Source organism: Lygodium microphyllum, chromosome 10, assembly GCF_053477565.2.
Source record: "Lygodium microphyllum isolate KBCC chromosome 10, Lygodium_microphyllum_v1.1.10, whole genome shotgun sequence".
NCBI classification, from domain to species: Eukaryota; Viridiplantae; Streptophyta; class Polypodiopsida; order Schizaeales; family Lygodiaceae; genus Lygodium; species Lygodium microphyllum.
In genome coordinates, this window is record NC_141144.1 from 12,782,560 (window position 1) to 12,804,190 (window position 21,631).

Here is a 21,631-nt window from a genome sequence, read left to right on the forward strand (position 1 = left end):
CGAAGGGGGTTTTTGATGGGAGATTTCAATGTGTGTTGACTCTTCTCAGTCCACTTCAGCGCATTCGGTAATGGATACGCCGGAAAGCCGGGTGTGAAATTCCTTTGCTTTGCGCGTACTTAAGCAAGATCTTTGGTCGTGGCTTCACCCTTCTTTTTCAGGGCTTACTTTTCATTCCGCACAATATGCAACTACTTGGTCACGGTTGGACCGAATGTATATCATGCAGGGGGATGATTTTCTTCTCGAGATGCTGGAAATGAAGATCTTGCAGCAATATGCATTGTCGGACCATTTCCCCCTCTAGCTTGAGATGCGGGCACAACCTATTGCACCTTTTATGCAGTTGCTGGATAGGCTCCCTTTACGTTTCAACTCCTCTTATTTGAAGCATCCAAATTTTCAGGGCTATATGCAGCAATTGATTCAGAGGTTCTTATTGGACTTCGCCTTTGAGGGCTTGGCTTCATTTGCACGGCTGCTCTCTAATGTGCAGCGGGTTGCTCGGCAGTATGGGATTCATCATGCCTCTCTTTGTCAGCGACGTTGACATGTAGCATAGGACTTACTGGCTTTGGTCTGTTCCTTGCTCGTGGATACCCCAGATGATGATTTTCTGCTGTCTCACTGGAGAGGCGTTTGGCCCATCTTATTCAAGTATTTCAGTTGAAATCTTATCAGCAGGCCAAGCTGCATAACTTGACTGACACATTGCAAGATAGTGCCTGCCAGTCTCATAAGTTCTTTCGCGCCTTGCATGCTTCTCCTGCTCGCGAAAATATGACTAGACTCCAGGATTCGGAAGGTCGCATGGTCACTAATCCGCAGACCATTGTCAATATGTGCAGAAATTATTTTATGGAACTTCTTGGTTTTTCTCCCTCGCCTTCTAGCCAGGTTACGCATGCCCGCTCGATCTTCTATCATCTGGTCCGCCAGCAGGTTCCACTTGATATGCAAGCCACTTTGGAGGCGGATATTTGCGAGGAGGAGGTTATGGATGTTTTGTTGCACCTGCCTAAGGATAAAAGTCCTGGTTGGGATGGTCTCACTAATGAATTCTTTGAGAACTTGGCCACGCAACTGGTGAAGCCATTGGCGGTCATGTTTCAGTAGGTTTGGGAAACAGGGGTCATGCCTTCCTCATGGAAAGAAGGCCTTATCAAACTGATTCCAAAGGTCCCTTCGCCGTCAATGCTGCAACACTGGAGACCAATTTCTTTGATGGGCTCGATGTATAAAATCTTCTCCAAAGTGCTGGCAAATCGGCTTCACAAGCACCTTCCAGCTATTGTGCATCCTCTCCAATATGGTTTCATTAAGGGCCGCAACATTCTGCATAATATCTTAAATGTGCAAATGGCTATTGACTATACGCGGCACTCCAGTCAGGAAGTGGTATTGATTCAATTGGACTTAGAAAAGGCGTTTGACTATGTGGACTGGTCTTTCATTGCAGATCTCATGTCTGCTATGGGTTTTGGTACTCGGATGTCCCGATTGATCTACACCATTAGTGCTGCGGCTTCTTCAAGAGTATGCTCAATGGTGGGGTTACAGAGCCATTTGTCCTTGCACGCTCGGTCAGACAGGGTTGCCCTTTGAGTCCTCTCTTCTTTGCCCTGGCGACTCACCCGGTCCTTTCAATGTTATCCTCAATGGTGGCTTCTGCTCAGCTGGCAGGATTGTCTCTTCCTTTGGGGCAGCACTTCATTAGCCAATCTTTGGCTGATGACACCTTTATGATTTTGTGGGCGGACAGGGACAACATTCGAAAGGCATTAGATGTTTGGACGCTCTTTGATCAAGCCTCTGGTCTTCGCATCAATGCCTTTAAATCAGCCATTCTCAGTTGCACGGAGCCTGATTTACAGTCATTAGGCTGGCAGGGCCAGGTGTTTCCCGCGGATCCATTGTCAGGCATCTTGGATACCCATTGGGGGTGGATGTACGGCCAAAGGACCTACTTGAGTGGATTTCACAAAAACTGGCGGCGAAGTTTATGTATTGGAAGTCGCAAGAGTGGCCATTCCATGTCCGCCTCAAAGTGGCTCAGACAATTATGCTACCAATGCTAACGTATTTTCTGCCATTGCTGCCGTGGACGCCTACTACTTTGAAGGCTCTCACTCATCCCATTCGTTTCATGCTATGGAAGAAGGATTCACTGCAGGCAGGTATTTCGTGGATTTCATGGTCACATACATATACCCCTAAACGCATGGGTGGTGGAGCTATTTTGGATGCCGAAACTCATATGCTAGCTCTTCGTTGGTCTCTTTTTCGTACCATGTGTGTGGATCATCACCCGTGGACCATCATAGCCCGCTATTTTCTTGAGGACAGCGGGCTACGCCATGGTAATACACGACTTCGGGCCTCCTGGTGGCATGTCCTTAATGCTGACTCTCGATTTTCCAGTCCCTCTTCCTCTCTGTTACTGCACTTGGTCGGCTCTTGGAAAGTGGTGCTCCAAAAGGCCCGTTGGCATCCAGTGGGGGACCGCTTGCAAACTAACTCCTTTCAACTGGAATTGTTGGCAGTATCGAGATTACTTTCATGGGAAGACAAACATCAGCTTAGACCAAGATTTAACCGCATGGCCCGTTTAGGTGTGACTTCGATTGCGGAGGCTACCCTTGCCACTCGCAATGTCCTCGCATCGTTTCGAACTGCTAGGAGAACTTTCAGGATCCCGCGCGAATACCGTGGTTTATGGGAACAGCTTTTGTCGGAGCTTCAAGGTAGGCAACCTTTTCCTGCCCTGGCTGTGGATCGTCCTTGGCAGGACTGAGACCTTGCAGGCCGATTGAGTCTGGAAAAGGCCTCTACTAATCAGATGTATCATCTTCTCATTCAAGATCACCAATGGCTGGGTGTGAAAGCTAATACTGTTTGGGGACTGCGGAAATCGCAGTCATGGTGGCAGGCAACGCTGATGGAGGGTTGGCTGAATAAGGCACCTTTCAAATGCAAGGTCTTTCTTTGGTGGGTAATGATTGGTGGTCTTCCTCTTGCCTCGGCCCTTTCCAAGCGTCGAATCTCGAATGGCAATTGTTTCTTCTGTACCACTACTGTGGAATCAGCCCGACATCGTTTTCTTTCTTGCCCGCTCGCCAAGAATATCTGGTTACTCTTGTCGCAAATCTGGCGCGCAGTGGTGGGGTCCTCACTAACTCCTTTCGATTGGGTTTCAGGGATTTTAGATGCTAGCTCAACCATTGGAAATTGGAGTAGCATTTGGCCAGTTGGGGATTGAATTTATGCAAGTCTTAGGTGAAAATCAAGGAGCAATCAGCTCGAATTGCTTATTGATAGTTTGTACAACAAGGGGCTTTTGGATCGGCAAAGGAGATTGTGAAATCTAAGCTTGTACACAATCCATTGGCAATTCAAGTTAAAGAAATGCCACAAGGGATGCAAGTTTTGGGACCAACAAGATGCGCATTGATCACGATTGTTAAGGTAAAGTATACATTTCAATTTATGCTCATTTATTTATTGTTGTAATTAAGTGCTTAATTAGGTATTACCACCCTATCAAAGAAGAAAGGCTAGTTTCATATCTCTTATTCTAGATACCACATGTCACTTTTCTAGAGAAAGAAGCTTTTAAACCTCTACTCTAAAAATCTCTCAAGCAGTTAAAAATGTGAGATAGCCACTAAAGACAAAATTGTTCCTTGTGAAATTTTGAAGCCTTTGATGCAAACAAGATTTTCATTTGAGTAACTTCCAAAAATAGTAACCTCCTAAAGTTTAGGAATAGCTAAACTTAGATTTTAGAGAGCTTAATTTGTATAGGTTCACCGGTTCATGGTTCGTTTCTTTGATCATGAGCATCTAGTTTTGCTTTCTAAAACCACTCATTATATGCGCTTCTAGCCAATATGACTACCTTAGTGAAAAAGTCTTAGTCATCTCGACTTTCTGGTCAATCGGACCGCCTGACTAAACTTATAATTTCTCTTGGGCATCTCATCAATGACAACCCAAGTATAATTACAAGGCATTTTGTCCATTTGGCAATCTTGAATAGAAAGATAAACATTTATTCATATTTTGAAGCACTCAAATAATACAAATCACCTTTCAAAGTAGATGAGCATTAAATTAATATGAATTAACTTGCTCCTTGAAAAACAAATTTTGTCCAGACTCAATGTTGCATGGCTGGTCTCTTGAAATCTCTAAAATCACCAACTTCCAATTGCTAGATTTCAAGTGTTAGGCCAAATTTCTGAGTACTCTTCCCAAACTGGCTAGTAAACACTAATTCCTACTGTAAATAAGTGTTTAACAACATAAATTCTTCAATTGTACCCTACTAGGATTGAATTTGGATGAGATTACTAGAGTGAAGTTGTGAATTGGCTGACAAAAAATAGAGAAAGATGGACACACACACACACACAGAGCATCCATCATCCAATAGTTCCAATTGAGATCTTATCAGTAGTTAAACTAAAATCTTTAACTAATGATTTGCAAGATGCTTCCTGCCATTCTCATAAATTCTTTTGGGATCTCCATCCTTCCCATACCCATGAGAATATGGTTAGACTATAGCATCCAAATGAGGACATGGTTACATATCTGCAGTCCATTGTTCACACGTGTTACGACTATTTTTTGGAGGTTCTTTGCTTGGCTCAAAAACCCATCTGAGCATATTTCTACAACCTGTTCAGCTTTTTATGTTGCACCTATCCACCCTCCCCAGGCTACTTACATGGTTACCATGTCTAGGTCTAGTCAGCCCACACACATATGGATCCACTGTTCACACACCTCCAATGCATAGTGGGCACCTTAGGGCAAACCCGGAACTATACTCTAGCAATCACTACTCAACACTCACAGTCCTATTGCTACAGCCAAGAATACTTTTAGCGACAAGACTCAGTTTAACTAGTTGAATTTCACAACTTCCTCAAACCTCATGTATCAAAAGTGTGAATTTGAGGACCTTTGAGACCAAGTAGTTGGTCTAAAGGCTATGCTAAACCCTCAACTGGCCTACCCTAGTAATTTCCGTCAATGGAAGACTCACAATGCTACGATGAATGTAGAGTTGATGCAAGGATTATCACACAAGTTTCACTTATAGCTTTAGTACTTTCCCCCAACATCCGGGGATTGGAGTCATCTCATTGATAGCTATGCAACAAAAGATTAAACCTAACATATCAATCTCGATCATAAGTTTTCTCCATTTAGGAAGGGGATAATCTCAAAGTCAAGATGGCCAAGAATAGGCAACCACTCACCATGTTTGCCACCACACACTCACCGAAGTCGAATGACGACCAAGTCACGTTGTCCTTAAACAAGCTACCCTCCAAAGACTTCCACTTCAAACAAGTCATCTCTTTATCCTACCTCCCAACCTTTTATGAATTTAAATGTCAACTCTTGCATTACGCCAAGCTCCATGACCAAGTCCACAAAAAATCCTTCCTCATATTGTCCATTTTAAAGTGGGCACCAAGATCCTCTTCTTGGAATAGGAAATTTGAAGGTAGCAAGAGCTTTAAAGAGGGAAAGGCAAGTCCTACAAAAGGTGACACCTCTTCTTCCAAATGCAACCAAAGAATCTAGACCTATCTAGTAGCGATTCCCTAAAAGGCATGGGTTTTGCACTCACCAATGCCAATGCTTGGGTCATGTAGATGAGAAGTGTCGTAACACGACCTAAGGTCTTCCACCTAGGTCCGCTCAAATAGCAAACCATGACTCCACCCACATCTCGTGGGAAACTAAGAGAGAATCTCCTCCAACACCTACATCTATTGCTCATGTTCATCCTTGTATCCACCCACCTAAATGGCACACCATTGGATATGTGGCATATGAACAGTCTCCTCATCCTACACCTTTCAAGACACCTAAAGATTTGGATGATAGATCTTACACATATAGGACATTAGAGTTCACACCATAGGCTCATCAAGCCAATCTTATGAAAGCTTATGACATGGCCACAATTCAATTTCTCCCCCTCGCCACAGTTTTCATTGGTAGAGACCTACTAATGACCATGCACACTAGTGGCCGCATCCTTAGGCTAGCACCTTCTAGGTCCCTTAAGGTACATGAGGCTAATAAATCCATAGGCTAGTCCCCTATTACTTCTACTCTTAGCTCATTAGGCTATTGAGTCAGGCCCATCAGCTACTTGTCTTTTATACCACTTACCTTAGGGTTTTTATTTTTAATATTCCACAATATCTTACTTTTACAACAGCTTTGCTTTGTTTTTCTTTGCGTAGCACAAAAGCATCTCAATATGAAGCACTTGTATGCAGATTTTGGTCTTTTCTAGTATTTGCATGTTGGGTTTTGTACATCAATCAAGGACTAACATCGTAGGTTTGCACCAAATCTTATTGAGTTGAAGACATGGGTGATTAGCTATCAACTTTGTGGTTTCATCTTCCTTTAAGATTGATTCTTCAACTAGCATGGTGGCTTCATCTCCGTAAGCCAATTTTCAAGCATCTCTTCTTGCTACCACAGTGGCTGCTTCTGCTTCTCCCTAGCTCTTCTAGCTAGGGTGCATCTTCTTCATCCTACTTTACATGGTTCTCGACACCACACAAAGAATGATATCAAGCTCCTCCTCCTTCCTTATTGATATCCATAGTTGAGAGGGGGTTTCTACTTTTCATCTAGGGCCTAGAGGTTTTGGCAATTTCTTATTGTCTTTTGATATTGGCATCCCTTCCCTATGTATCTTCCCCTTGGCTTTGCATGATCGTCACATCATCTTTGTAAAGGGTGTTGGGCAAGGAAACAATTTTCCCTTAAGGCACACTATCCAACTGGCACCTTGCTGCATCAACATTCTCATTTGCATTGTGTAGTTTCCTTTTACACATCTCATTGAGCACAGCACATAAGCACCCTACTCCCTTTGGATCCCAAGAAGTTTCCACCTATGGTTCAACTACATACCTCCTCTACATCCTTGTGGGTGGCTGAGTAAATGCTCTCTGTTTTGTGATTTGTGAGCCAACCAATGGGCACAATTTCTTTTTAAAGTCAATGCCCTAATTGCTTTGGGGTGGGATCTCTTGAGTAAAACAAGTGAGCTTCACATGGCAATCCCTCTTAGTTCTTGTTTTGGGCTCAAGAGGGAATGTTAAAGTTTTAAAATTTTAATCTTCATCAAGTCATTAAACATCCCAATACTTAAATGCACTAAGTGTGCACAAGAGTCGCATAAGCAAACCCACAAACTATGGTTGGTTCCATCTCCATAAATAAAGCGTGTGCTAGGTTACTTGCATCTCAGTTCATTATCAGTCTACCCACTCCAGTGCTGCCATCTCCATTGACTAATTGCAGTCCATTTTCTCCAACTAATGCTGTGGCCATCTACCACAGCCACCCTGATCATCTAGAGACTGCCCAGACCTGCATTTGGTTCCAACTACTGACATCCCAATCTAGAACTATGATTGCTTCATTCTAGTGCCGCCCAGCTTGCTGTTCATCTCTGCAACCTGTCGCCATCATCAATTTAGGCTTCCTTTTACTGTTAAGCACTACCTCCTCATCATCCAGCTGCTGGTTGACTCCTAGACGCTGCAGATCAGGCTGCCCTGACTGCCAAATCATCAAACTACCTGCGAACAGCTGCAGTATTTTGAGTTTTCAGCACTTCCTCTAGTCCGACTAGTAGTTGATGCACTAAGGATCTATCTCTGGTGGACAATACACTCTGACACCTCCCTCAGCCCACTCCCACAAGCGCCTCTACCGTGACAGTATATACATTCATTCATTCATTCATTCAATTTCATCTTCATTTTCTGTTCTAGTGGGTTATTGTGCTTTAGTCATGTTTGTACATTTTGTCTTTCCTTCCCACAAACCCTTTCATATTTTCACAAATGCATCTTGTACCTTTGGGGAATCCCAAAGGTAGTGCTTTGGGGCCTCTAAGCAGCACATGAAGTACTTCTAACAAGCACTTAAGTTACAGCTATGTTGCACCCACCCTAGAAGAACTGCTTGAAAGGCAAAGTGATGCCTTGTTGTACTAAATGTCAAGTCTTCTCACTCATTAAACAACATCAACACATGTTTGCAAACATTTGCCCAATCTGGCACTATAAGCAGACCTGTAAGGGAGAACTCAGAGATTGAGGAGGCTAGCAAACTCCATACATTGGGGTCCCAACTAAGCTAGTTTATAGTGTGGCTTCCCAAACCCACAGATGCAACTTTCAAAAGACTAGGATAGAATCAATCCTCCAAGTCTTTCTTCACAGCCAAAACAAGACTCTCCATAATGCACATTTGGCAAGGGCTCACCTTTGGGTGCTCCATCCAAAAGAAGTTCCTAACCCTTCTAGATTGTAAAGAGGCAATTTTGCCATAACAATTTACCCTGCTAGGTGAAGCAAGTCCCCCATCAGAAGGGATATTGCCATCCTGAAAGTTCCACTAGGCTAACAAGAAATCCTATCGAATAGCTGCATCCACTCCTAAAGAAGAGGAACACTAATTTTCTACCAACACATCCCAATGTCCCCAGACCCTTTCATGCACTCCAAAACTTCATCCCTAAAGATCATATATGTCCATCCAAACTATAATTAATCCACATCCCAAAAGTGCCTGCTTAGCATGGCTCTCAACAGCTGAGGTTATGGTTTCCAGTGTCATTGTATTTGAAGGCCACTCCTAAGTAGGCCTCAGGACTACATACAAACTATGAAGGGTATGATGGTGGCAAGGTGAAGACAAAGCATGTGAGAAGAATGGTTGACCAATGGGTGAGTGAGGGAACAGACAGCTGAGGGTGTTGGTGCAATAATGCATGATGACAAGCAAGGTGACGACCAGCCTTATGATTTCAAGCCATGTATGTAGACAATGGCATGGTGGTTGATCAGCACACTTTTGCAGCAGGAGAAAGCACATGCAAACATAAGTGGACAGACATATCAGCAAGCTTTTGCAATCAAAAGCATCAACAAGGCTTCCCTAGACAAATAAGTCCAACTTGCAATGCAGCTCTCATACATGTAACCAATATAGTGCTAAGATAATATGCAATTGACAAGCAAGTTTTCATCACTACTTGAAATACTTTTCTTAGTCAAAACTTAAAAGAAGTTTCAGACCTATCCAAACTCTGTATATGGCTGATGCCAGTTCCAATTTCTTGATGCAAGTAGAAATATGTTTATTTTGGAATGAGAAATGGAAATAAATTACACCTTTGAAGTGTGGGCGATGTGGCCAATAGCTGCAGATACCAAACAATGATTGTTAGACAAGTCTGCCACATAAAAGAATACAAATGAAACAAAACTACACTTAAATGTTTCATATATGAAAAAGTAGGGAGCAATTATCTATTGTCATTCTTGCTCCTGAATTTGTAATAGGATGTGCTATGCTATTATTTAGAGATTACCAATTACCAAAACTTATCAAATGCTATTGAGCTCTATATCAATAGTGAAACGAATTTCACATTCGGTGGCGGCTCTTTATTGGCTGAATGGATTAGTGCCTAGTTTAGTTTAGCATTATCAGCAGTCCCCCCCAACCCCCTAGGGTGCCCCCATAGGAACATTGGATGGCCATTTTCTAGCTTCTCGTCCCACTCCCATCCCGTCCCCATGTTAGAGCCCCCTCTCATGGTAACATAGGATGGCAATTCCTGCCCCTCTCCCTATTCCCATTCATAGTTTCCGAGTGTTTCGGAAACGGGAGTTTCAAAAGCTGGAAGAAACGGAGTTTCGGCCATTTGAAAATTTGGTGGAAACGGTGTTTCAAAGAAACAAATAAATTACGATTAAATATACATATATATACACATACTGAGTATACTAGAGACTAGAGTCATTGGTGACTGAACAATCTTAACTTTTAGCACAAGAATCCAACTTCCAAGACCCATGATTTAAATTTCAAAAATCACATTGCGCAGCAATTTCACATAGTTATCAATTTCGCAAGCTGCAAATCACAAGATTGAAGAAATCTTAAATCGCCCAAAATAACTTACAATATTTTGAAACAAAAGTGTAACATACTAACATCATAACATCTGTCATCCAAGAATCATGATCAGAACTTGAAGTTAAAAGTCAAGTTCATTATTCATGAGACTCATCACTCGTCACTCATGATAATACGAGTAGTCACCGATGACAGATCATAGTACTAAGTAGATACATGATACATCAAGATTCATCATTTATCATTCAAATTTCAAAAAAAGGCAACCTAGATTCTAAAATCTAGATACATCTAACATCAACAAAAGCCAATTTAAAGACTCAAGAGTCAAGACTACAAGCTATAGCAATGATCATATGATGTATCATGTGAGTCGTGACATGTCTCAAGAGTCAAATATCAAAGTAAGATAATAGATCTATGAGATCTCAAAGAACTGATAACTTCAAAGTTCAAACAACGGCCATTGGCCAGCCATGGAAAAAAACATAAGCAATTGACAACTATCAACAATGCTCAACATCAACGATAAAATTAAGGCTCAAGGCTCAAGCATCTATAGCAACATCATCTAAGCCAATAGAGGTGCTGTCATCCTGATCCTCCTATGGCTCATCGCTATCCACATCAGCTGATGAGCCAGAACTATCAAAAGCCCCTGAATCTGCTAGAGAATCTACTAGAGCAGTTGAAGTGCTAGCTCATCCTATGGCTCTCTAACGTTGTGAAGCAGTCCTACTGCACGTGGTACGGCTTAGGGCTATCATCTCTTGGTAGAGCATGGTATATATGCCCCGTGTTAAGAAGACTGCTAGGGTTTGCACTGAGGACACATAGAGTGTACGACCACGACAGAGACACAAAGACACAGATACAGACACAGAGGGCAAAACTCAAACCCTAAATGCAAAACTCAAAACTCAAACACAAAAACTTAAACACAAACAGAAGAAGGGAGAGAGAGAACACAACTCTGAAGTGAATGAATGTTGTAAATTAATATAAGAGTGTACAGTGTGCTCAAGGGCAAAGCAATGTCAGAGTGTGATGTCCACCGAAGACGGATCCAAAGTCTATGACCACCAATCGGAGTGTAGGAGTGCTGAATAGTGAATGGCATCAGGCTGGTCACCAAAACGCAGCAGTCTGGAGACTAGAAACTGGTAAACGCAGCAGTGTACCACCGATCATGGGCTGGAAGCTGTGCACAGTCTGTTATAAACAATAGGCTGAAATAGTGTGAGAGTGTCAGGGCCTGCAATGCTGAAAACGCAGGCTGGCTAACCCTGGTGATGATGGACAGTAGGCTGAGCAGCAGTCTGAGTCAATTTGGAGCAATCGCCAACAGCTGAGAGCTGTCACCTACAACAATGGACAGGCTGAAGATAATGTGGCTGCTGTTGATGATGGCTGGACAGCAGATGGAGGCGGGCTGCAGGTTGAAAACTGGGCGCCAACAGCAGCAGAGGGTGTGTGGGCTAGTGTAACCTGCAAAACAAGGATGATTGCTGAATGGGGACAACCTATCTATTTATAGATGTGGAAGGGCGCCCCAAAAAATAGGGTTTCCACTAAACTTTCTCGAACCGCTCCCCGTTTTAGCGTTTCCACTGAACTCTCTTGAACCACTCTCCGTTTTAGGGTTTTACTCTAAAAGAGCATTTTTAGTGTGTTTTGGGGCTGTTTAAGAAGCTAATCAGCAAGTAATGCATATTTTAGTTCAATACCCCCTCTCAGGCCAAAAAGTGAGCCGAAAGGTTAGGCCAGCCATTGTGATGTTGATGTACCCCAAGGCGTTCCACCCCAAAGCAACCAAGGCATTGGACAAAGGGTGCACGTTGGCTGCCCAATGGCCTACCAAGACTACAGAGGCGATGGTTATCTTACCAAGGGAATCCAAGTAGTCACCCCAGAGAGAACAGGGCATCGGACAAAGGGTGCACGTGGGCTGCCCAGTGGCCTACCAAGCCCTATAAAGGCGGATAGAACTACATGGAACTTGTGTTTTTTTTTTTTTGAATAAGTGTGGTAGATTTTATGGGATGCGGCCGATTGAGGAATAGTGACCCAAAAGACAGGAGTAGGGAGGGTATACCCAACACATCACAAAACAGTATAAGCTAACCCATCCACTCAAGGTGTCGATGACGAGAAAAAGTAGGTGATGAGATATCCATGTGATAAAGAAGGATGGTGGTATGGTAACAACAGCCGCTGGTGGAAACAGCTTAGGATCCGCTCAAGTGGTGCTCTGCACAATGAGATGTAAAGTATACTACATACTGAAGAATGCTCGTGCAGCAGGTGCCACTTGGACAGTGTTTCTCATGGAAAAATTGTTCACTTGCCCAAGCGCCCTAGTACAAAGATGATGAAATCATGCAATGCAAAGGATAAGGTACAACACGGGGAGAAGCCGATGTTGAAGACAAAGTACTGAAGCCTGTAGAATACCAAGAAGGATAGGAACCCCCTCTCAACCTGGATGTAGATGCCGAAGAAGGAAGAGGAGCCTGATGTCAGTCTTCGTGTGGTGTCGAGAACCATAAGAAATGAAGAGGAGGAGGTCCAGCTGGAAGAGCTAGGTAGAAGTAACCGCCATGATAGGATCAAGAGAGATGTTGCACGATCCGCCTCAAGAGGGGAAGCCTCCATGCTGGTAGAAGAGTAAAACTCCAAGGATGATGAAACCATGAAGGAACGGCGCACATCCCGAGTCTCCAGCCCAGATAGGACTGGGCAAACCTGCATGCTAGCCCTACACTGAAAACAAAACCTACAAAGGAGATTAAAGTCTCCAATCACAGAGATCACTAGTGAGATGCTCCAAAAACAAAACTAAACTAAAATGAAAAGCTAACTGAAGGAACAAGTGCAAAGATGCAAATGTGTATGTGTGTGTGAGTAAATATAGCAGAAGATTTAAAATGTAGAGACAAAAATCCTATGGGCCCGACTCTAAGAGTGCAAAAAATGAATGCTAGACTGACCTAGGGTATCCAAAAGGACCTAGAGACATGCTAGTCTAAGAAGGTGGCCACCATTGCATACGTCCAGTAGCAGGGCTTTGCCAAGGGAACGCCTGACGAGGAGGGGAGGAAGGTGAGATAGATGCATAAAGTGCAACGGGATCGGAACCTGCAGACCAATCAACCAATCCCTCAGAGATAGTGAAAGAGATGGGCTACTGAGGCTGTACTCGAGCCACATGTCCAGCACAGCAACGGGTGCTGAAGGAGCAGATAAAGCAGGAGCGGAAGATGTAGCCCAACTGGACTATGGAGTCGCAGCGGTCTGCTGAGGCTTTTCAGGTGGAAAACCTTGGGCCTTGGAGTGACACTCCTCTTCCACATGGCCTGCTCTCTGGCAGTGTGTGCAAAACCCGTTTTTCTTAAGGAGTTGCTGCCAGATAGGTCTTGATTCTTTGGTTCCATCTGAGGAAGACGAGTCACCCTTTGATCGGCTTACCTTCGCATCTAGTGAGTTATTGTCACTTGTGGCAACCAACCCCCTCTGCTCTGAATAAGACTGTGATGAGGATTTCTTGTGGACTTGATCATGCAGCCTTACATAATGCAAAAACTCGCACTCAAACTCGTAGAAGGTTAGCAATTGAGGTTGGGAGATGATGTGTTAAATGAAATTGAAGTATTTTGCGGACAACTTATTTAAGAAGAATGTAATCTGATCATCATCTAACTTTGGAGAGCCAGTAGTGGCGAACTCAGCAAGTAACCGCCTATAGTCATCCAGCTTGACTTTCGGATCATCTCCTTCCTTAAGAGATAACTCTTGAAGCTCAAAGTCGAGATTGATGCGCCGAGTAGGATCACGAGCTGCATAGCGGTCGAGAAGGTAACTCCAACGCTCTGACGCGAGTGGGAAGTGCTGCAACTGAGAGTGAAACTCAGGAAGCAATCCCTGCATCAACCCAACATTGGCTGTAGCGTTGCGGACTCTCCATTGACGGATGTAGTCAGGGTGAGCTAGTCGAGGGTCCGGCATAGGCTCTATGACGAGGTCCCAAAGACCCTCAGACTCAAGTACTGTTACATACGCAAAGCCATCCGGATCCTGTACCTCAAAAGAAGAAACAGGCGAGGGTTTTGATTTATGCAACACAAAAGAATTGTGCAAACCTGACATTGGACCCGGCGGAGATGATGAAGATGGGTCTAGGACATTGTGATTCGGTTACGAGTTGTATTGTGTGCCTCGCACAAAGACTAGCTCTCAACAATATCCGCAAGATACTCTTTACAAGAGCATCGGCTCTGATACCATGTTAAGAAGACTGCTAGGGTTTACACTGAGGACGGGTTGAAGATAATGTGGCTGCAGTCAATGATGGCTGGACAGCAGATGGAGACGGGCTGCAGGCTGGAAACTGGGCGCCAATAGCAGCAGAGGGTATATGGGCTGGTGTAACCTGCAAAACAAGGATGATTACTGAATGGGGACAGCCTGTCTATTTATAGATGCGGAAGGGCGCCCCAAAAATTAGGGTTTTCACTAAACTTTCTCGAATCACTCCCCGTTTTAGGGTTTCCACTGAACTCTCTCGAACCGCTCCCTGTTTTAGGGTTTTACTCTAAAAGAGCATTTTTAGTGTGTTTTTAAGCTGTTTAAGAGGCTAATCAGCAAGTAATGCATATTTTAGCTCAACATCCCGCTCCTCTAGAGTGATATCTGAAACAAACCTCACCTTCTCTATGTCGATCTTGTCAATATTTACTTGTGTTTATTTGACATAGAGATTTAAAAAAGTTATCATCTTTAGATTCTAGAATTTGCATTCAAGAGTCAAACTTCAAAGACCATAAGCTATTAACAAAATATAGATATAATCACATGCGCAAGCTCGGGATGAATATCGTTTTTCTCAAGTAGTTGGAGGTTGCAATGGCAAAAGACCAACCTCTCTAACTGAGCAGTGGTAAGTTTATTCATTTTCTTTGTATGGAAAAGGGCCCAAGTACTCCAATTTCTCTCACAAGGGCTTGAGCTACAATCTTGTGAGAGAACCCATATAGCAATGCATTTCTATAAATCATCATTTAAATAGAAACACAAACGGAGCCATAAGAATCTAAGATTCAACTTTCAAGAATCAAACTATGTAGTGAATGCTAGTGATAATAAATTACCAATATGTGATTATGTATAATTATTAAAAGAAATCTTGGGATTGCAAATTACCAATGTGGACGCACAATTTCTATAATTTTCCCACCATGAGACAGCAGGCTGAACTTGAGTCTCTCTCAACTTCGCAGTCTCTCTACCGAAATGCAAGTTCTCATTGCGGAATGTCAAAAGATTATCCTCAATCCCTTGAAGCATTGATACATCGCCACCTGTCACCTTTGTCATATACTCTATGAATCCCTCCTCTAGCTCCTCACACTCACTCTACTCATCATCTCGCCAAAGAGGATGCAAGACATGGGCCACTGAATGAATTGGTCTATGAAACCAATTCCATCTCCTCTCCCACACAGCTACGATTTGAGCAGTCCTTAAGATGTCAACATTGAAGAAATGTCAATTCAAGTCTCAAGAATAGTTATTCAAATTTTAAAATTCACACATATAATATCAATTTGTAAAATAAAGACTCAAGAGTTACTTGTCCAAGAGCAAAAAGTTATTTTTTTTTAGAGTCTCTCCTATCTTATCCATATACTCATAAAGAAGACCCATAGTGCTACCCTCCATATCGGTAATGCGTAGCACTGTATCGATAGGATTGAGAGTTCTCACCATAGCCTCCACATCTTTCCACCAAGGATCATTCATGACATTGCACCGAAATGCCATGGTCTTTGGATAATCATACTCATCCCACTGCATGAACTCATCAAACCATATAGTGCGCACCAACTCCTTGTAAACGCGCACCAATCTCTCAAGCACAATGAAGATATAGGCAAATCTGGTGGTGGAGGGTTTTAAGAGCTCAAGGTGGCTAAATGAGAGAAATATGGTAAGAACCTTAGGCCTTCTCCTCACAAAATTGACCATATTTGTGGCCGTGCTAAATATGACCTCAACCCATTGAATTTTGCCTATATCCTCAATCAAAAGATCAATGGAATGAGAAGCACATGGTGTTCATACAATGCTTGGAAACTTCTCCTCTAACTGTCCATGGAGACAAAATTGCTTCCATTATCGGTCACAACCTGCACAACATATTCAGGCTCGATTTTCAAGATGACATCCCGCAAATGCTTCCATATAAATGTACCTGTTACTACAAGGCTTGGCAAAGAGGCATCAATGGCCTTCACAAACAATGCCCTTATAGCATGAAACCATGACATTATACGCATTTCTCCTACGGGCGTCAAACCATCCATCACACAAAACGGTACACCTATATTTCTTCCATGCATCTTTCAATGGCTCTAACTGAACCTCAATGCATGTCTTTTCCTTCTTGAGCTCTCGTGTGCATAGTGCCTCTGAGGATGGGCCCTCCCATTCACATCCAATGCGGCTGATGCCTTTTATGCTTCGCCTCCATTGCTTTGTTTTAGCCACATGGAAGGGAATAGCACATCTAATGAACAATCTCATGAACTCTCGAGTTGCCTCAGATATGGCTTGCTTTTGCATAGCAGCATGTATGCTAGCCCTCTGTAATGAACCTCTGGGAGCATCTGAAACATCAGGCTGAGGCAAAGGAATCCTCGTCGCACGTGAATCAGAGACCGAGGCTGAAGCGGATGCACTTGCAACAAGATTTGATGCAGCCCTACTTCTCTTTGATGGTCCAACCACACTTGTGCTACCCTCTTGTTGCTGAGCTGTGGCTAAGTCTTGGTCCTGTTTTGCACCAACTGTTGGAAGACCAAGCGTTGCCTCCTCCATAAATCAAGAGAAAGCTTCACATCTCTTGGCACATTTGCACATGGAGTTGTGTCTCTTCTTGGCACATGAGCAAGATGGTCTTTGACCCTAGTGACACTTCCTGTTTTCACCATGCCATAATAAATACATTTCCACTTTTTAGATCCACCTGACCCCTCATATGAGGTTATGAGAGTAACATGGTGCCAATTAGGATCGGGAACCACGGTATTTTCTTGGCGGCAAGCTGTCCAAACATCAAACAAATAACACATAAGGCTGAAATAATGTGCACATGGCTGGCAAGACAAATAATTTCTTATATCTTGGCTGAAAATTGCAAAAATTCAGTTCTGAAATCTACATGTGCCATGAAAGCAGGCTGAATGTTCACAAACAAATGACACATAAAGCTGAAATGTGTGCACACAACTAGCAGGACAAAAAAATTCATATATCTTGCTGAAAATTGATTATTGCAGACATTCAGGTCTGAAATCTGCATGAAACACGCTGAATGTTCACAAACAAATGACACAAGGCTGAAATAGTATGCACACAACTAGCAGGGCAAAAAATTTCATATATCTTGGCTGAAAATTGATTATTGCAGACATTCAGGTCTGAAATCTGCATGAAACCGACTGAATGTTCACAAACAAATGACACACAAGGCTGAAATAGTGCACACACAACTGGCAGGACAAAAAATTTCATATATCTTGGCTGAAAATTGCAGACATTCAGGTCTGAAATATACAGGAAAACAAGCTGAATGTTCACAGTTGAAGGTTACCTTTCGAGAAGAGAGCTTTCAGCGTTACTGAGTGACCACGGGCTGATGTGCAACAGTTCAGGCACAATTGCTTCAGTTCGAGCAAGTGCAGCAGTAGGAGAGTCCAAAATGAGTAGAGGGAGAGAAAATATGCAGGTGACTAAGAAACGCAGCCTGTTTTGGGGGTTTTACCCTGCCCGTCCCCTGTTTGGCAGAAACGCCATTTCCCAGAAACGGCCGTCCCATTTCTGGGCACCGGAAATGCCGTTTTTGGAAACTATGTTCCCATTCCTGTCCCCAAAACCTGTCCCATGTTAAATGTTAATTTAACTATCCTACTTTCTAGAGCCATTGGTGAGAGTTTCTACTTGTTTCTTTTTCTTGGATTATCCAAGATTAAGTTTGACATGTTGGTCTCTAAGTAATAATGGTTACACTTGCAAGGACAAATGAACTCATTTCCCTTTCCTAGTCTAGGTAACTACTCTTACTGACCATAATCAAATACTATTTAGGCATATGCATGTGGTTGATAGCTACAACAATAAGTTTTTTTAATGCATCAAGCTTTCATCTTGGAGATATTTCTTGCACTACTGGCAACTAGCAAGAAATCCAAGTTCAAATGCATCAACCTCCCATATTGGAGGTATTTCTTGCACCCCGTCCCTACCCCCCGTTGCTCACAACTACACAAAACCCTGCTCTCCCTTTCCAATTACTTGGATCATCATTGTGTTATGCCAAAGAAATGTTTATAATGTTTTGGTGTCTTCATGCAAAGGCACCGTTTCATTAAGGCCATCAATACCTCTACCTTAGGTCTTACCATTGCAGAAGCTTTCATTTGGGAGAACATGCGACGGGTCATCATGGACATAGAAGTCCAAAATATGGTGTAAGTGGTGACAAATAATGGAAGAAATTGTGCGTCTATGGAATATATACTTGAGGAGGAGTTTTCTAGTATAGTATGAACTCCATGCGCATCCCATTGCCTCGACTCCTTATTAAAGATGTTGGGCAAATATCTTGGGTGGATGACATTTTCAAGACAGCACAAGCATGGTAAGATTTGTGAAAAAGAGGCCATCCATCACAAGTATGTTTCAAGCCAATAGCACACTTGAGCTATTGAAGCCCTCTGCCACTAGATTTGCTGATATGTTTATTGTATTGGAGAGATTGATAAGGGTCTATCCAAATTTGATACATACTATTGCATGCCAGAAGTGGCTCTCATGGAGTGAGAGAGTCTACAAAGGCTCTTATTTTTATGCGCAATATTTTAAATGAGAGTTTGTCACTTAAGACAAAGGCATTAATGAAAAGTCTCTCTCCTATTTGCATTGTATTGTGCATTACTAATATGGAGGGAAGTACTTTAGGCCTTCTATATAAGTATATGGATAAAATTGGCAAGGCCTTGCTTCGCAAAAGCTTTTTGCCCCAAGTTAAGTAAGTTACTGTTTAACTTTTACATATGTAATTATTTAGTATTCACAACTCATTGATGATTGTTCTAACTTATTTTGTCTATGATCCATCATCCTTTGCTCTCAAGGGTTAATGAGATTCGTGTAGTGTGGAATGCATGATGGGATTGGTTCTAGGTTCTATAAACCAATCCATGTTGTTACACATATCTTGCATCCCCTTTGGCACAAGTGAGGAGCAATATACTAGTGAGGAGTTGAAGGAGGGCTTCAAGGAGTACATGAGGCGTCTCATAGGGGATGATCTAGATATAATGAGGAGAATAGAGGATGATTTACTCGCATTTTGCAATCATTCTCTTCATTTTGGTCGATCCATAGCTAGACTTCAAGAGACACAGCTTCAGTTATCTCTTGGTGGAAGAAATACAATTGTGCTCCTACTTTGATATGTGACTGGTGACTTTTATGTTTTGAATCTTGATAATCTAATGTATTATGCAACCTAGGTAACAGGTTACAAGTTCTATAATCTATTGCCCACTTAAATGCTGAATTTGTGGCTTGGCTATTAGCAATTTCCAATTACCTAACCTCAATCTCTTAAATTTAAATAGAAATACATTGTCATTTGTATCCTCTTGCAAGATTGTATTTCAGGGCTTGCTGAGAGGAATTGGAGTACATGGGCTCTCTTTCACACCGAAGCGAGGAACAAGCTCACAACTACCCATCTGGAGTATTTAGCATTTTGCCATTGCAATCTCCAGCTTCTTGAGAGAACTGCTTTGTCCCCTAAGTCTTCACAAGTAAATTGGTAATGAATAGAATTATTATAATTAACTTTTTAACCTTGACAATTGACACTACTTGAAAGTTTGATTGTAAATTGTAATATATATGAACATTAAATATGTTGAATCTTCTCTCATATCTTTGACTCATTCACCTTTACAGGTGAATGTTGACAAGATTGATATAGAGAAAGTATGTGATATCACGAAGATACCACAAGAAAAGCGGAATATCAACTCCATGCTCTATGAAAAGCTATCAACACTAGTGCATGAGACTCATGCATAGAGGAGCGCTAGAGCTACTAGAGCAAGGACCACACGTGGTTGTGCATCACAGGCAAAGTCAGAGCCTGAGTCTGAGGCTGAGCTTGAGGCTACTTCATCATCTTCTCGATCAACGTTCTCAAAGTCTGACAAAAAGATGGTACATCAATCCTCGGAGTCCAGATGAGTCATGACTCATGATACTAGATACTCATGAGTCAGGACTCAGTTTAGTATTGCAGATTGCAATTGCCAATTGTTCATCATTGATATTGATACTTATTACTCAGCAGTTACTAGAGTCTAGAGACTAGTATCCACTGCTTAGTGCTCACTAGACTTTGGAGTTTGAACAGATTATTCACATGACATAGTTACATGTATCATTGTATCTTGATTTTACTTATTATGCATCTTGTTCCACTATTCTTAATGTCAGCCTTCAATGTTCACTACTCTTCAGATCATAGATGATTCATGAGTCATAAATTATAATTCATTTTTTCATCTTAAATTTTGAAAATTGAGTCTTAATTATGTTAAGTTGTCTTAAGTTTGAATCATTGTGTCTTGACTCTTCACTCGTAAGTCATGATATGTATAATGAATCATGATTTCAATCATATGACACGAAGACTCAAAGTTTTGTATGAAATTTGGGTACATGTTATTTTATAGGGTATATTTACATACATATTTATTTTAGCATACAATCCGAAACATTGTTTCCTAGTTACCAAAATTTGGCCGAAACTTTGAAACTCCAGTTTTTCTTGTTTCTGTTTCCTCCATTTCCGAAACTCCCCCGTACTATGATGCATGCTTTGTCATCTACTACCACATGAAATTGATACCATCCAATAATTCATCAACAGAAAGCATCCAAACTCATCTTGATTATGTTTTGCACACCTGGAATACATAAATGCAGCTCATGCACCTACTCAAATTTGTTTGAAATGAACAAGGAAGTTGCTGTCCCAACACCTGTATGTGAAAAATTTGGCTAAAAAATAAAATGATCAAAAGAGCTCACAACCAATTTGAATGTCAATATAGATGTTATTCGCATGTTTATACACAAAAATGTCGGGGCAAGAAGCTAAGACATGTCAAAATCAGAGTCGAATCGTGCAACTTGGATGAAAATCCTCAAATTTTGCATGTGAATATTGAAGAAATGGCTGAATTTCACAAATTCGATGAAAGTCCACATAAGGGAAGGTAAATCCAGCAAAATCCCTAAATTTCTAGTGGAAATTTCAAAAAAATTTAAAATTTGGGTAGATCAGTCAACCCCCACATTTCTAGGCTCTAAGTGCATGAAATTGCAATTTGAAATTCAAGATGAGATGGGCAAGATGGGGCAAAAATTGCACAAATTTTTTAAAATCCCCAAATTCCAAAATTAGGGTTTTCTGCACTTTTAGGTTCAACAAAAAATGGCGGATAGGGCTAAGGAAACGGTAGACAATGTTGAGAAAAGTACATGCAGCCTATGTAGAGAGAGGGGGAGAGAG

General features: G+C 42.0%; 1 protein-coding gene across 4 annotated transcripts in view; it reads right to left on the bottom strand.

Moving 5' to 3' along the window:
• Positions 1-21,631, bottom strand: part of LOC148029718 (alpha/beta-Hydrolases superfamily protein) — a 118,170-nt gene that overhangs the window by 19,234 nt on the left and 77,305 nt on the right. For all 4 annotated transcript variants that reach the window (XM_087686033.1, XM_087686030.1, XM_087686031.1 and 1 more), the window contains one exon: positions 9,234-9,262. In XM_087686033.1, the coding sequence (XP_087542159.1) occupies positions 9,234-9,262 (29 nt within the window). The remainder of the gene's footprint in view (positions 1-9,233; positions 9,263-21,631) is intronic.